The sequence below is a fragment of the Arctopsyche grandis genome, chromosome 12, assembly GCF_051622035.1.
Source record: "Arctopsyche grandis isolate Sample6627 chromosome 12, ASM5162203v2, whole genome shotgun sequence".
Classification (NCBI taxonomy): Eukaryota; Metazoa; Arthropoda; class Insecta; order Trichoptera; family Hydropsychidae; genus Arctopsyche; species Arctopsyche grandis.
Window position 1 is genome coordinate 5,041,240 of NC_135366.1, and position 18,014 is coordinate 5,059,253.

Sequence of the window (18,014 nt, forward strand, 5' to 3'; positions counted from 1 at the left end):
ATAAATACCGACCTTAACAACCTAATCTTAAATGAATAGGGCCAACCCTAACTTAACCTAACCTAACCTAACCTGTCCCCTTAAATAAATAAGTGTTGGCTGCTAAGATATGTTTTATTTTGTGAAAATATTGATGAAATAATACTTATAAAAATATATATTACGATGTGTTTGGATGGATATTACGGTGTGTGGACCATGAGGAGAGTGGGAATGGACAGTAGCAGGGCGACGCGCTATCATCCAGCTGTCAAAAATTATAATTTCAACGATAGAAAATCCGTTTTGATCAGTATTTAAATAAAATACTAATCAAAAAGGATTTATTTACTGATATTAAAATTATTATTTACCGATCGTTTACTATATTCTACTGATCATTTAGAAGTTACTGATCCAATTTATAATTAATTACTGATACATTTTTCATTGTTTTACTGACCGCTTTTGGAATCATAAACTAACCAAATAATTTGTTGCCATTTTTTAGTACGCCGGAGACGAATCACGACGAGGTCGAAGAGCCGATGGATCAAGACGACGCAAAGTGAACCTCGTTGCAATAGCGTGGCAGTGGTTCTATTTCCAAATGTATCAGTCTTCAACGACCCTATCAAATGTATTGCATCCCTCTTGATTCTGTGTAATTTTCACGCCGTCTTCGAGGGCATATCGAGTTATAATAAGAAAGGGTCATCGTTGATTGTCTCTTTTAAAAATAAAATAAAAATGATTTATGTACGTGCAAAAATATATATATATGTATTCGCATAATCTTACTTTGTCACACTATTTACATTGAAATGTAATTTGATCATATATATATATATATTATATTGAAGTTTTGTATAAGTAAATTATTCATACTATCGCATATAAGCCAGTGATTTAAACAAAAAAAAAAAAAAAGTCTATACTTAATTAAAACATTTTTAATAATATTTGGATTTATTGAATATTATATTGGCTGAAGTGACTGCAGAAATTGACTTTCTGTTTTATGATTATTATTATTATACTGTTAATTTACACTCTAATATGTATCTCGTCAGCTTAAGGGAACGAATTGTATTTTGCTTATTCTAAATAATGTCAAAATTTTTACTATTTCATAGTTAAAAACAAAAAAAACCATTTTGATAATTTTCATACAAATACATATATAGTTGAATCGATCGATAATGTAAATATTATATATATATTTAGATACGACGTTTGCTGAATTTTTATTTTTGATAATCTGCACGTAGAGAGAGAGCGTAACGATTATTTTGAACTTGAATATGTATGTATATTTGAACAATGTCCGATCTTTTATTTGCATTTCTAGCAAGTAATGTCACTCAAGAATAATAAATAGATTAATTTCAATACTATATGTATATATATTTCACACTATTGAATAATTTTTTTTATATATATTATTATATATATGTATATATAGACATATCCATTTCATTTCATACATTTCTTTTTTATTTACATACAATTTGGCATGACACAACATTGATCTTTAATAATATTTTTTTTCTTTCGTATAAGGCTGTATGTTTTAAAGAATTAATTTCATTTTATTGTGTAAGTGTAGATTAGTGTTTCATGTTTGTTATTTAACTGTCTCTCACATGTTCTGAGCTGACGACAAAATTACCAAAGCTAGCATAGGCGGTTGCTTGTGAATATACATATATATATATATATATATATATATATATATATATATATATATATATATATATATATATATATATATATATATATATATATATATATATATATATATATATATATATATATATATATATATATATATATATATATATATATATATATATATATATATATATATATATATATATATATATATATATATATATATATATATATATATATATATATATATGAGTGATTAAATAAATAATTGAAAATTGATGAATAATAATATTTATGAAGTTTTTGTACGTAATGTATAATGAGGATTCATTTTTTGATGCATCCAATATTGTATGGATATTCAATATTTTTTACCTATTTTGTATTCAGTAAGAAAGGGTACTTTTCAATGAAAATTGTGTTTTATGAGTGACCTTAAAAAGGCAACGAATATACCTATGCCCATATAAATATTATTATATAAAACCTATTTATTTTTATGCCTCTTTTGATTTGTTATTATCGTTTTAAAAATTGATAAATCTTCAAAATCAAACCGATATTACTTCTCTTCTGAATGCTAAAATTTAAGTTTAATTTATTCTCAGTGTAAGATTCCGATGCATGCACTCACTGCTTGTGTTTCAGTACGCGAAATATATCCGATTCATTATTGCAACTCTGTACGAATGTTATTAACCTAATTGTTGCATTTATCAAATTTTCTCATGAAATCCACGTTGTTTTTTTTTTCTATATCGTTTTATTAAAGTGTTCGATGTTAACATATGTGTTTGAAAGTAAATAATTATATGGTGAATATATGACGGATGTGAATATTTACGTGTAATGATGATGATTGAAGCGAAATAAGATGTTTTAGAACTAAGGCACATATGTTGATAATATTATACCTCCGAGTTTAACTGCCTTAGTTGTTTATTTTCATCATTGTTCGAACAACTTTGTTTGAATCCAAATATTTCTATATTATAAAATCTATATATTGTTGTATAGAGACTTAGACATTCCTATATGTAATGACTTTAATGATGGAGTTTATATATTAAAAATATATTTATAAAATGTAAAATTGGGTAAGGAACATATATATATATATATATATATATATATATATATATATATATATATATATATATATATATATATATATATATATATATATATATATATATATATATATATATACATAAACGTCAAATATTTATATTAAAAAAAAAAATGCATATATCAACGATGGTTTAACAAATTAATGTGAAAAATTATTGCCTGTTATTATTGTTTATATTGTTTACTTTTCTGTGTCGAGATGACGGTTTTTTAGTCAAACACATCATTATTTAATTCAATATTATTCCTCTCATACAATCAGTACTTAAAGAATGACTGATGTTTGATTTTAAGTGTTTTTAAATTTATTTGTAGATATTTAACAAATTTTTCAAATGAAAATATCATTTTATATTTCTATAATTATCAATTATACGTACATACATATACATCTATATATTTATATGTAGATTGTTTTTTTTATATATGAAATTTTATTTATTTTTAGAGCTATGATATTACATATAAAATGTGTGTTTGATACAATTGAAAGCCTCATCAGTCGATATATTTTTTTTCGTTATTATTATATAAATAATAAGATTTCCTTATTCCTATATTGAAGTACACATTTCATGTATGTAATATTTCCACAGTGCAGGTAAAAGTGCTTGCACTTAAAATTTAACATGTTATGTATTTGAAATTCTATTGTTACATTTAAAATATTGGATATAAAATATATTTAATTAATAAATGTATGTATTTGGACATTTCTTTTGAACACTTTACCTCTCTACCTTAAACAACCAAATTGTATTCCATCAAAACTTTGTTTATTTTGAGAAAAATCAGTATATCCTGGAAAAGGTTCGGTGAGTACTAGTCAAATATGAACCGGTCACAGGACAACCGGTCGCTCTAGATCGGTCATACGAGATCACCCATCACACTAAAACTGGTCACACCCAAAAATTAAAAATTGGTCGAATTTTTGGGTGTGACCTATTTTTTCGTGACCAGTTTTAGGGTGACGGGTGATCACGTGTGACCGATCTAGAGTGATCGGTTGTCCTGTGACTGGTTCACATATGAATAGTAGTCCATTTATCCCTGGAAAATTGTGCGGATAGTGAAACTAGAAGACCATACAGAAGTCAAGTGAGGTCATTTTTACAAGGCTCTTCTATAGTTCACTTCGCTTATCGGTCTGACACTATATCCTACATTCTTCTGATTGTTTTGAAACTTTGCCATTTTGCGCGGTTTGGTCAACGATAGAAATTTAAATCGCCTCCGCCAATACGATGGTGAAAAGTAACACGTTTAACCTTTGAAGGATGGAGCGTCGAGATCGAACGGTTGACCGACTTTAGGGTGTGACCAGTTTTAGTGTGACGGGTGATCACGAGTGACCGATCTAGAGCGACCGGTTGTCCTGTGACCGGTTCACATTTGACTAGTAATCACCGAACCAACATTATTATTAGCTTTATTTATTATTTAGTCTCTGTGGGAGGATTTTATCCTTGTCTTTTAGGGCCGGACCGCACCGCTCAACTCGCGAACAACTTGGTTGAGGGCGACCAGACCAATGTATGCAGGTAGATGGGACATGCCACACTCGTCAACTTCTTTGTCGCACACATTTTTATACATTTTTTCGTGTCGCGCAACAAGTCGGCCGACAAAGTTGCACGGTGCGGCCCGGCTCTTAGTCTATATATGTATTTCTATTTATATTTTTTTATGGGAGGGGGCTGAAAAACGGGCAAATTTGATCCCCTTGTCAAGACTGCTATGAGGTAGCTACGCCACTGAGCAAAGACCCCACTGGCGGCAATCGGAACTCGACCGGACAAAATCAGATAGAAACCGGCCACGTGTGAAGTACATAGTTGTAACCGGTGACGGCCCGATGCCGGGCAAACCCATCCGGCACGTGATTAGCTACACATAGACTATAAGGTGTATACAATTCCATACCCCAGCACAATCAACCCGGTACAACTACCCGGCGTCGGGTATCGAAACCCAGGTGGATTCATCTGGCACGTCTGAATCTTTGCATACCCACCCCATACAACGCAGCACCTAGTACCCGGCGCAGGCACGGTGCCAGTCTAATCCTATGGTAATTGGACTATTCGTCACATTGGGGTGGTCACAAAGACAATTTTTGCCATGAAAATCGCGAATTCACAATATTTAGCACTCAAGTTCTCGTGACTATGATAGTTATCGTTAGTATTGTGGCGGCTCGCTTATACGACATGGTCGAGTTTGGTTGCCTTCCTGCGAGTGGGGACCAACTCGGCTGGGTTCGGAGAGCCGCTACTCACTCTGTCTTTAGCTGTCATATAATAAACACGTGCATTAACATGCCAGTCGTCTCATTCGTTCATCCCCCATAGTATGATGGACTTTTCGGCTGCCAGATGTCCCGTTATAGAGATTTTAGTGACTTTGTGACCAGTAATAACCGAACCGCATTTGTGAAGTGCTCAAGATGAGCATAAGTATGGCAACACAGAGGCAATAGTCGTAAACAAACGCGCCATACAGTGTGTATAATCAGCTCTTCAGTTTGACGTTCGTCCTTACCTTCGACCGAAGAAGTGTGCAACGAGCACTGTTTTCGCGATGGAATGTAGGCTTTGTCTTTTCACTGCTCCAGCGGAGCATTTCGTCTCCATCCACAACAATCCTCATCCGATATTGCAACGCATTAGGACTTGCTGTCAACTGCAGGTCAGTCACAATTAAGCGTACAGTTGCTTGTGATCATTCGCTATCTCCTTATAGTCCAGTCTCATGACCTTTGTCGTTTGCAGATTGAGAAATGTCAGGGTTTTCCCGATACAATATGCCTTTCGTGTGACAGTAATTTGAAATTGCTAAGCAATTTTCGAGATGTCTGCTTTAAGAGTAATGAAACGTCGAAACAGAGGTTCACTGAGTGTTTGGATTACAAGTCGGAAGAAGTTTTACTAGAAGATTTAATATGGGACGGTGACGACAGTATAAACAATCTGATAGCGAGTACTGCAGAAGTGAGCGATTCTGCAGAAAACATTGATTTGAATGAACATATGAGTCCGAAGGTAAAATTACTCCTGTCCCGATATATTTATACATAAAACTTTAAAAATTATATGATATTTATCTTTTTATTTTACAGATACTTATAGGAAATGTTGCTTCGTGTGATGCTAAAGCTGAAAGAATTGATGATAATGAACCCCGTAAGATTATTTCCCAATATATTTATCATTCAAATGTGACATTTGTTTAGAATCATTTACTCTTGAGGTGGCATTTAAGAATGCGAGACCGAAACAAGAGATGGAGACGGGTCGCTTTATGTTTGCTTTGTATACAATTACAAGGAGACCGAGACAAGCGACGTCGACACTTGATTCAAATGCTCTCCTTTCAATTGTATACAAATCAAAAGTTTTTTAATTATTTTAAATACAACAACGACGGGCATGACGTATTACCATGTAGAAGTTGGATAGCAAAATTAATTAATGACAAGTTTCTCCGAAGTTCAAGGGAATTATACCTAAGCATGCCCATAAGGAAAGGAGTACGGTAGAGATATGGGTAATACCCATACTCTTTCCTATATAGGAACCGAAGAAATGTTTTTTTTACTTTCTTAACCCTTTGCCCGCGGCAATAAATATAGCGAACAAGCCCTGTACGCGGCACGTTTTTCGCGAATTTGACAATCGAGTTTTCGACCTTAAATACAGATTTTAATATTCTCTAGTGCCATAATTGAGGAAGGGAGAAGTATAGTACGTTTGTATGGACAAGGCGCTGCTGTCCAGCCCTCTTAAATACAGATTTTAATATTTACTCAAGTAACCAGATATGTTAATTAACACAATATTATTTTAAACAATAAAATACATAATATATCTCGTAGTTTTGGATCTGTGCACATCAAAAGGTTACCCGTCATCTGATGTGCAATCTATCATTCGAGAAGACGAGAATTACATTTAAAGCGGCCGTCCGTTAATCTGTCGCTGAATTTGTCTGGCGATTTTAGAGTGGATGCACCGCATCCACGAGGTTTCAGTATGGTTCCACAAAAAACTAATTTTTGACTGGCATATATTCATTTTAAGCAAATTGAATAGATGGCATTCAACTCTCAGTAATATATTTAACCAATTTTGAACCTTAAAACAGTTGAAATAGGCGCATATAAGGCTCAAAATCCCGTGCAAAGTTCAGAAATTCTATGGAAGACAGCCGCGCTACAGTCTTGTCGCCCAAAGCTTCCATAGAAGACGGCCGCGGGCAAACAAACGGTTAATCATTAGAGAGAGTAATTTGCTTCATGCAGATTCCACACAATCGCATTATACTCTAGCTTGCTTCTCACAACCGAGTTGAATAGCAAGTGAGAAGCGATGGATTGAAGAATAACCTAGCATGTCTCAAGACAAATCTGAGTCGAAGAAAGGAAAGTGTCCTGTCTTGTTTCTTGTCTCGGTCGTTCACAAATTCCACCTTTAGTTGCAAGTTTGCGAGACATCTATAATCCCTTAATGGAAACAATTTGTACAAATATGTTTATTTTAAATCATTTGCTATATAATAAAAAAAAACCTAACACATAAAATCTCGGTAAACGGCACATTGTGATCAAGTACCTGGTACACGAAAATTCCTTCCACCGAGAATCATCCACGTGCCCATACGAAAATTCCGCTCAATACCTTTTTACGAGATTTTTAGTAGTTTCACTAGATGTCCAATTTGTTCGTTTAAGTTTGTGGTGTAATTTTGAATCACTTCCAGACTTGATTTGTTGTATGTAATATGTGAAGTTGTGTGTGACAGCTAATCGACTTTATACAGGAAAAGCAGTTCCCAGTATAGGCGAAAGATCATGAATCAAATGCATTGATTATGCACATGATAACATGAGTGGTCTGCTCGTACCCCCGATTCAATAATGTTACTTTTTGGACCAAAAAGGCTCGTTTGAATTGCGTTTTTAAACGCCGAATGCGAATTCGAGTTATTGATCATATGTATAATATTGTGTAGTCCTCTAGGGTGGTGGGCATTGGCTTTATGCCACCACCGTTGATCCGCCAGTGATTTATGTTTACAAAGATGTACTGAAAATGCGTTCGTTACTGTAAATTAAACGTTATCATAAACACTATACCTCTCTACCTTAACCCTTTGCCCGCGGCAATAAATATAGCGAACAAGCCCTGTACGCGGCACCTTTTTCGCGAATTTGGCATACAGATTTTAATATTTACTCAAGTAACCAGATATGTTAATTAACACAAAGTATTATTTTAAACAATAAAATACATAATATATCTCGTAGTTTTGGCTTAATTGTCAAATAATCATTCTTCATACAATTGAGACGTATCGTCGCCATTATTCAACGGACGTGACGTCACATAAACGAGGTTTCAGTATGCTTCCACAAAAAACTACATTTTGACTGGTATATATGAATTTTAAGCAAATTGAATAGATGGCATTCAACTCTCAGTAATATATTCAACCAATTTTGAACCTTAAAACAGTTGAAATAGGCGTATATAAGCCTCAGAATCCCGTGCAAAGTTTAGAAATTCTATGGAAGACAACAGACTTGTCGCCCAAAGCTCCCATAGAAGACGGCCGCGGGCAAACGGTTAAGCGACGTGCGAAATTATCTCGTAATGTTCTTTACCCGAGGCTGCGGCCACATTAGTTAGCACAGCTACACACATGCTGGATGGATTCGCCCTGTACCAAGCTAGTGCTGGGTACTAGGTGTTGGGTTTGCAAAGTTTCAGACATGCCAGATGAGTCCACCCGGCGCCGAGCCGATTGCTGGTGCCCGGGTGGTCGCCGGCCACGCTCACTCTAACTACCAGGTTGGTTGTGGTGAGGTATGGAATTATAGTGAAGTGCACACACGCTGGGCTAGCAATCATCCTTTGCAATTGAAACCTTATTTTTGTCGTGTCTATTACAGAAGCAATGGCGGAAGAAATTGTCGACATAGAAATGTTAATTCCGTTGGTGGAAGATCGCCCCGTCCTGTGGGACAAGTCTCTTGAATCATACCAGAATAGAGTGCAGACTAGAAAAACGTGGAAAGGCGTGTGCAAAGCGCTGGATCCCAAATTTGCGGATATGAATGATGAAGAAAGAAAAAAGTTCGGTGTGTAGTTATTGTTTATTACAGAATGTAAAATTAGCAATAAGCCTGCCTACCTTTTTTCTTAGAAATTACATGTCAATATTTTGCCAACTAACTTCCGCTAAGTTTCCGCTGAGAAATAACACTGAGCAACAAAAAAAGAGTGGAAAAAGTCTGCTCATTGAATTCGAATATGACAACAATTTTTGTTGGCTTACTCTCATAAGAGATATGATTGTTTAATAAAAATGTACAATTTTTACAGATTTTTGACTTTTGCAAACTTTAATTTAAAATCTAGTACTGCTGTGCCAAAAGTGAGTATTGTAATCAATAGTCGGATCTTTTTTGTATATTAACCCTTTTAGGCCTGTCGCAAACACAGTCACTTGTGTTCGCCACCGGTGGCGTTCACTTTTCGCTCCAGAGTGTAGTGTTTTCGTGTAGTTGAAATATGGACTCCGACTCGGAAGCACTCTTCGCGCTGTTGAAAATACGAAGACGTCGCAGACGACGACTACGACATCGCCGTTATTGGATACATCCAATATTAACATCTCGCCAGCACCATGGACAGTTTAATATACTGTTTGAAGAGTTAAAAGTGCACGAAGAAAAGTTTTTCAAGTATTTCAGAATGAGCTTGAAATCTTTCAACGAATTACTTTTTTTGATGGAAGACCCCTTGAAACATGAAGATACACGAATGAGAAAAAGCATTCCTCCCGCAGAAAGACTTGCTATTACCTCAAGGTCAGTATAGATTCATATATACTGTCATGTGAAGATAATGGAGAATATATAATTGCACTTTGGATTTGATAGTAATAACCAAACTTTGAGAAAGATCATTTGAACTTTGAAATAGGTTGTTTTAACAACAACTTTAATTTGGCTAGTTTGCACTTTGAAACGGATTATTTTAACCGGTCTCCGTGACGAGACGGAATGTTAAATTACAGAAAAAGGCAAATATCGGAAGGCAAAGATCGAAAATCGAAAGATTTTAAGTCGAAAGATCAAAAAAAAATGGTGCATGGTAAACGGTACATACTCACTTAATTTGCGTGAGCAGGATACAACAGGAACAAGAGGAACAGGCTTTTCCTCCCGTATTAATGTGCGCGCGCAGAATACGGGAGGAAAAGCATGTTCCTGTTGTATCCTGCTCGCGCAAATTAAGTGAGTATGTACCGTTTACCATGCACCATTTTTTTTTGATCTTTCGACTTGAGATCTTTCGATTTTTGATCATTGCCTTCCGATATTTGTGTTTTCTGTAATTTAACATTCTGTCTCGTCATGTAGACCCTATTTTAACATACATATAGAAAATAGATTTCTATTTAGAACTCGTTATATTAACTCAGTTCACTAAGCTCATCATTTTTAGTAATACTGTTATACGATGTCGTTTTTTATTCGACGTTTTGAGAGAAATAACGTACTTTCCCGCCAGTTCCCGTGTGTCAAATTCGGTTTTTTTAATTCACAATCGTTTCATTTGAGGCTTCCGCTATTTATGTAAAATTACATTTGCTTCATCGGAATCACTTTCGGAATTGTATTTATCAATAAATTCAGTTAGATTGCTATTTGTAAGTAACAAACAAGGGTGAAAAAAATACAAGTAATTTTACAACTTTATTTACAAATTTATTACTCAAAGAACATATTATCAATTATGGAATTATCAGAATGATTTGAACTATTTGAATAAGCAGCCGGTGATGGAGTTGTGGGACAGTATGAAGTTGAGGAGTCGAATGGAGTGAGGGCGTGATGTGACGGTGTTGGAATTGGAGTAGATGTAGAAGCGTATTCATGTGAAGGAGTCGGAGCAAACGTGTGTGTTTGAGGATGATATCCGCAATAAGGCGAAGGCGCACTTGGATTACGTACTGGTTTATACATATTATATTTTTTTAAAAGACGTAATATATCTCTCATCGCATCCAATTTAACGTCTACGTGAATATTTTTAATGAACGGCAATAAAGATAACAAAAAACCGCGATCGGCATCATCCTCACTTTGTGTCTTCTTGATTTTCTTGAACACCACTTGTTCCGTCTTTTCAATACTTGACATCAATCTTGATTTTTTTCTGTTGTATTTGTCTGGAACAGGAGCAGGAGATGGTGACTCTTGCTCTTGATTTATACTATCTGGTTTAGTCTCCGCCAATACCGACAAGAAAGACAGCTGATTTAAGTATAAGTATTGTTTTCTGCCAGATGCTGCAGCTCCGCTCTTAACATATTTTTGTTTTGTTATTTCTCTGTTGTAACTATCGCGAAGACTCTTCCATTTGCGTTGTATTTTGTTAGCTAAAACAAACAAAAAGAACAGTATCATTAGCATTGCATACGGCATTAACTTGGTATTCCTATTTTTTTCAGGTATCTTGCAACTGGATGCTCATTTGTTGATTTTGAATTTTGTTATTGTAGTGGATCATCTACTGCAAGAATGATTGTAAAAGAAACGTGACAAATAATTTGGAACTACCTGTAAAACATCTGCATACCGGAGACAACTGAGGGCACATGGATAAATATAGCCAGCGGGTTTCAAGAGATTGCCAACTTTCCCAATTGCTTGGGAGAAAATTGATGGGAAGCATATTAAGATAATTAAGCCATTAGAAAGTGGATCCTTATATTCAACCAATTTTGAACCTTAAAACAGTTGAAATAGGCGCATATAAGGCTCAAAATCTCGTGCAAAGTTCAGAAATTGTATGGAAGACAGCCGCGCTACACACTTGTCGCCCAAAGCTTCCATAGAAGACGGCCGCGGGCAAACGATTAAAAAAATGCAAGACCAAACACTTAACATACCATCACCAAAGCCAATTTCGAGAACTTCTAATCCTGTAAATTATTCGTTTGTCGGTGATGAGGCATTTGGTCTTTAGGAACATATGTTGAGGCCATATTCTGGGAAACATTCGAATTTTGAAAAAAGAATATTTAATTGCTAGGCGATGTATCGAGTGCTCCTTTGGGATATTAACAAATAAGTGGAGAATATTGCACCGCCCCTTAAATGTGTCTATAGATTTCGCTATAGACATTGTAAGGGCATCTTGCATCTTACACAATTTTGTTCGTCTAAGAGATGGTTATAATTTTCACCACACATTGAATTTAATGGGACTTCATGATACTGACGGCACTGACATGCCATCTCGGCGATCTATCATTACCAGAGATAAATTAAAGGATTACTTCTTAAGCGAAAAAGGAGCTATACGTTGGCAAGAAAATGGAATATAATTTTGTAAATAGATGTAAATACATTTCAAATAAATTACCTGCTTTGTTTTTTTTCGTTCAAATTTTTTTCCTGGAAGTGTGGCACAAATTTTAAACATATTTCCTCCCAGGACTTGGTTTTCGCCAATCTGTCGCTATATACGTTTGAGCGCAAATCCCAAATTGATGGACGCTCTTCGATTTCCGATATAAATGCATCAATATCGATCGATGCCATCCCATACAAACTCTATGAGAAATGCATTCCGCAGCTTGTGGCAGTGGCGAGGTGGCTGTGTGTGCGACAGGGCTTATAGTTATAATATAAGGATCCACTTTCTAATGGCTTAATTATCTTAATATGCTTCCCGTCAATTGCACCCAAGCAATTGGGAAAGTTGGCAATCTCTTGAAACCCGCTGGGTATATTTATCCATGTGTCCTCAGTTGTCTCCGGTGTGCAGATATTTTTCAGGTAGTTCCAAATTATTTGTAACGTTTCTTTTACAATCATTCTTGGAGTAGATGATCCACTGCAATAATCAAATTCAAAATCAACAAATGAGCACCCAGTTGCAAGATACTTGTTAAAAATAGGAATACCAAGTTAATGCCGTATGTAATGCTAATGATACTGTTCTTTTTGTTTGTTTTAGCTACCCAAATACAACGCAAATGGAAGAGTCTTCGCGATAGTTACAAAAGAGAAAGAATAAAACAAAAATATGTTAAGAGCGGGGCTGCAGCATCTGGCAGAAAACAATACTTATACTTAAATCAGCTGTCTTTCTTGTCGGTATTGGCGGAGACTAAACCAGATAGTCTAAATCAAGAGCAAGGGTCACCATCTCCTGCTCCTGTTCCAGGCAAAAACATCAAAAAAAAATCAAGATTGATGTCAAATATTGAAAAGACGGAACAAGAGGTGTTGCAAAACATTTCTGAAAACATTAAAATAAAGAAAGCACAAAGTGAGGATGATGCCGATCGCGGTTTTTTGTTATCTTTATTGCCGTTCATTAAAAATATTCACGTAGACGTTAAATTGGATGCGATGAGAGATATATTACGTCTTTTAAAAAAATATAATATGTATAAACCAGTACGTAATCCAAGTGCGCCTTCGCCTCATTGCGGATATCATCCTCAAACACACACGTTTGCTCCAGCTCCTTCACATGAATATGCTTCTACATGTACTCCAATTCCAACACCGTCACATCACGCCCTCACTCCATTCGACTCCTCACCTTCATACTGCCCCACAACTCCATCACCGGCTGCTTATTCAAATAGTTCAAATCATTCTGATAATTCCATAATTGATGATATGTTCTTTGAGTAATAAATTTGTAAAATTTCTTGTATTTTTTTCACCCTTGTTTGTTACTTACAAATAGCAATCTAACTGAATTTATTGATAAATACAATTCCGAAAGTGATTCCGATGAAGCAAATGTAATTTTACATAAAAAGCGGAAGCCTCCAATGAAACGATTGTGAATAAAAAAAACCGAATTTGACACGCGGGAATTGGCGGAAAAGTACGTTATTTCTCTCAAAACGTGGAAAAAACGACATCGTATAACAGTATTACTAAAAATGATCAGCTTAGTGAATAGAGTTAATATAATAAGTTCTAAATAGAAATCTATTTTCCATATGTATTGTTACGTCTACATAAGTCTTTATTTGTTTTATGTTAGCTGTATTCTTTTCTCACGACCCTGCGAGACAAATTGTGTATATCTAATCAACCATTTCTCGATACATTCAAGACACATATGTTAACACTAAAAATATCGTTTTTAATTAACTTTATTGCTTATTCCCACGCTATCTGCGTGACAAATTGTGTTTCTCACAAAAATCAAAACCCTTCTTAATCCACACAACGAATTGTGTGTAATCTACCCTCAAGGGATACATATGCAAACACTAAAATATTGTCTTTAATTAATTTTATTGTTTTACCAGCATTTTTCACACGACTCGAGTTCCCCCCTAAAATATTATTTTCTCACGAGCTATGATTGGTTCAAATTGTTACCCCTATTGAATATATACTGATGTTAAACATATGGAAGATGACTTGCGATCAAACACTCTAACTAATCACTTGCGATTGAACCGTCTAACTAGTGACTTGCGATTAGACAGCCTAACTAGTAACGTGTAATACAAACTTGTACATTAATCTCGTGTATACTTACTACTATTAAAGAAGATAATCATCTTATAAAATAAAGTGAGTTTTATTTACGGGGTAGCGTTCCGCAAAAACGCTTGGTAGCAGCGGAAATATTAATAACAACAAAATACACATCACCCACGAATGTAACACTGGTGCCATAGCGGTGGGATCTGCTTAACGTCTGGTGGACAACAAGGAAAGCCAAGCCGAAGGATCAGCAGAACGTGCAACTTCGAGCAGCTACTTCCATTTAACGTCTGGTGGACAACAAGGAAAGCCAAGCCGAAGGATCAGCAGAACGTGCAACTTCGAGCAGCTACTTCCATGATCATCAGGCGGTGGTTACCCTTCAATGAAGATTTGAACCAACGCCCACGACGAGACAGAAGAAAGCAGTTGCATCAAAAATCGAACTTCAGCCTAGCCCAGGGGTCGGCAACCTTTTGAGTCGGAAGAGCCAAAAATTACAATTTACAAAATTTCAAAGTTTTTAAAGAGCCACAAAATTTTTTCTTGCCAACAATAAACAATAAATAAAGTTTTTTTGATAAAAAAAACTAATCTATTTATTCATAAGAAAAAATATCTATTTATTCATACATACATACATAAGTAGTGTTTTCACAACAAATTAGATAATATATATACATATATGGCATTATTAAATAATTACTTATTATTTAAGTAAAAAATTGAAACAATTAAAAATTTACTTACAACACTACATAACTTGTACTTCAATAACAAACAATTGAGCAAACAAATTCAATGGGAGCGTTGGCTTTGCATGTTTTTAGAAAGTTTGGATAAATTTGGCTCATAACTTGTTGTTTTAAGTTTCAAACACGACTCTAAATTTTCATTTGTTAGTTGGCTTCTTATTTTACTTTTAATTATATTCATGCTAGAGAACGCTTGCTCGCACGAATATGTCGATCCGAAGATAGTCAGTACTTCAAATGCCAACTTCTTCACCTCACTGTAGCAATCTGGAAGACTATTCCATGCGTCGAATATAAGTGCCTCAACTCGCGGCATTTCTTTTAAAGCTGTCCACTTTTGTTGCGTTACGTATATATATTTCTGGACCTCCAACTCTTCCAACTTGCTTTTCAACTCTGTAAATTTTCCACCCCACAAAGCTTTACTTTTTAAATCGATCAATTTTTGTATTTCTAGAGATCCGGTATCAATTCCAAATAGCTCAATGTGGATTTCGTTACTATTTGTGTTGAGAGGATTTACTATGAATGCTAGAGTGGTTTTGTTGGTTTTGAATTGCTCAAATCTGTCGGCAAATTCATCTTTAATTGTTTTTATAACTATGCTGAAGTAATTCGTGTCAACAGTTGCACTGGTTTTATCGCGATATTGCTTTAGAAATTGAAAATGAAGTAATTTACCGCTCTGAATATCTTCTGCAAAAATAATTAATTTTTCTTCAAAACAAACCAATCCTTCTACCAAAACATAGGCCGGATTTCCCTTTCCTTGCAGTTTTAGATTCAGCTCATTTAATTTCGCTGTGATATCCACCATAAAGTAAAATTTTTGCAACCATTTGTCGTTCTCTATTTCAGGGTGATTAATGCCTTTTTCATTTAGGAATGTGTTTATTTCATTCAAGCACAAAGCAAAAAGTTTCAACACCTTACCTTTGGAAAGCCATCGCACTTTATTGTGAAGAAGGAGGTCGGAATACTAAGTCTCCATTTCATTTAAGAATTCTTTAAATTGACGATGGTAGAGTGCTTTTGACAAGATGCCAAAAGCTTGATTACCAAATTCATGACCTCAACTATTTCGGCCGGAAATGTTTGGGCACAAAGCGCTTCTTGGTGTATTATGCAGTGAAACGTAAGAATTTCGTGGTTTATTTTGCTCTGAAGAATCGTTGTTGCCCCTTTATTTTTTCCTGTCATACTTCTGGCTCCATCAGTTGCTATTGAAACGATTTTATTTAAATCGATCTTATTGTCTTCAAGGCATTTTTGCACGGCATTCGCTATATCTTCCCCTCTAGTTTGTCCCGAGAGCGGTAACAATCCTAGAAGTTCTTCTTTTGGACCTTGGGATGACATATACCTGACAAAAAGGGCAACTTGTGCCGTGTCTTTTATGTCGCAAGACTCATCTATAGCAAGTGATAAGGCAGAAGAAAGTTGAATATCTTCCACCTGCAAATATGTTACATTTGAAGACATTTTAGCTATTCTATCTTGTACTGTTTTAGCGGATAGTGGCAAATCTTTGATTTTTTTCAAGATTTCTGGTTTGTTTTTGAAATCACAAAACAGTTCTTCAGCTGCACGTATGAAGCAATCTTTGACATACTCACCATCTGTGAATGGCTTACCTTTTTTTGCAATTTCTAGTGATACCGCGAAGCTTGCCAGATTAACATTACATGTAGATTGCGTCCAGTTAATTAATGTAGAACTTGATTGCTGTTTTTGTTTTTGGAGCTCGTCGGCAGCTTTTTTTCGTTCTTCGCCGGCTGGATATTTACTAGCAAACTGAGTATGTTTTTTAGTGAAGTGTCTCTCTAAATTTGATTTCTTATTGTGTGCGAGTTTTTCTTGGCAAATGAGACAAGTCGGAAGGCCATCTGAGTTGCATATGAAAGTGAACGACTCCATCCAATCCCGATGGAATTCTCGATGCTCTTCAGTTCTTATCTTTTTTTTTTGTAGATGCCATGCTTGCGGTGAAGCTGTAATAAAAAAATTTTAAAATTATTATTTAGGTATCCAAAACAGCAGATGACAAGTTTTGCAATTATTTACTTGCTTGATTAAGTTTCTCTTGCAAGGACTGTTCAATTTCTAGTTCAACTTTCTCTATTTCATTGTCTATTATTTCTATATCGGGCTCTGAAGTATTTGGACATACATATTTACAACCATGTTTATTATTGATAATTTATTCTTCGCTGTATCGAAGAACTGGACATATAAATATTGTAATAAAATGTAATTACATAAAAATAGATAATCTTCGTACAATTAACAGAAACAACAGCGTCTTAGCACAACACACACACCGCGTAACGAGATCTAAGCACTTGAAAATCCAAAGTACGACTGAGAAAATCATATTAGATTCTAAATAGCACAGGTCACATAAAAAGAAAAAAATGTCAATATATGCTTCGAATATCATTGCAGCTGAGGACAAAATCTGCAACACGATTCGTGGAAGCGGCGAGCGGATGACGAAACTGCGAGCTGGGGTGAACGCTTCACTGCAAACAAATAAATTATGACTATTGTTATTTGTGGAATTCGAGAGCTTCCGACGGACTGACGTCAGTGACGACGCGTGTCACGGGGGAGGGGTGCGGTGAAAAGCGACTACAAGTGACTCGGTGTGATCGAATCGGTGCCTAATCCTCGTTAATCGATTCAGAACGATTTTAAATTTTTTTTTGATAAAATAAATAATATTTGCGTATGGAACTAAAGAGCCGCAGCTTCACATCCAAAGAGCCGCAGGTTGCCGACCCCTGGCCTAGCCGCATCGAGCATCAGCCTAGCAGTTCCAGCACTAAGCTACAACTTATTTAAAAACCGTGAGTACATAATTCAATATGTCAGTGATACCCAGAAACACTCTCTTTAAACTTATTAATAAACCTTTTGAGAAAAAAAATCCA

At 35.2% G+C, this 18,014-nt stretch overlaps 2 protein-coding genes across 12 annotated transcripts in view; both read left to right on the plus strand.

Moving 5' to 3' along the window:
• The window catches only part of HDAC4 (histone deacetylase 4), a 175,896-nt gene extending 174,779 nt beyond the window's left edge, over nucleotides 1-1,117 (plus strand). For all 8 annotated transcript variants that reach the window (XM_077442643.1, XM_077442644.1, XM_077442648.1 and 5 more), the window contains one exon: nucleotides 491-1,117. In XM_077442643.1, the coding sequence (XP_077298769.1) occupies nucleotides 491-551 (61 nt within the window). In that variant the 3' untranslated portion in view covers nucleotides 552-1,117. The remainder of the gene's footprint in view (nucleotides 1-490) is intronic.
• Nucleotides 1,118-4,586: 3,469 nt separating this feature from the next.
• On the plus strand, nucleotides 4,587-14,927 carry LOC143919995 (uncharacterized). Of its 4 annotated transcripts, XM_077442652.1 has the most exons (6): nucleotides 4,591-4,858; nucleotides 5,245-5,475; nucleotides 5,559-5,828; nucleotides 5,906-5,969; nucleotides 8,738-8,926; nucleotides 12,822-14,927. In XM_077442652.1, exons 2-6 carry the CDS (start codon nucleotides 5,368-5,370, stop codon nucleotides 13,508-13,510), a joined length of 1,320 nt encoding a protein of 439 aa, XP_077298778.1. In that variant the 5' UTR covers nucleotides 4,591-4,858; nucleotides 5,245-5,367; the 3' UTR covers nucleotides 13,511-14,927. The 4 variants fall into 4 exon arrangements, with proteins under 4 accessions (XP_077298780.1, XP_077298778.1, XP_077298777.1 ...); XM_077442654.1 differs by lacking the exon at nucleotides 8,738-8,926 and having other exon boundaries at nucleotides 4,587-4,858; XM_077442651.1 differs by lacking the exon at nucleotides 4,591-4,858 and having other exon boundaries at nucleotides 4,971-5,475.
• The last annotated feature ends 3,087 nt before the right edge of the window (nucleotides 14,928-18,014 follow it).

Bases quoted from the DNA above. Each gene is read 5' to 3' on its own strand.
- LOC143919995 (XM_077442652.1), top strand. From the start codon at position 5,368: ATGGAATGTAGGCTTTGTCTTTTCACTGCTCCAGCGGAGCATTTCGTC. The intron at 5,829-5,905 runs GTAAAATTACTC...TTTATTTTACAG, and splicing joins ATGAACATATGAGTCCGAAG to ATACTTATAGGAAATGTTGC. The intron at 5,970-8,737 runs GTAAGATTATTT...TGTCTATTACAG, and splicing joins AATTGATGATAATGAACCCC to AAGCAATGGCGGAAGAAATT.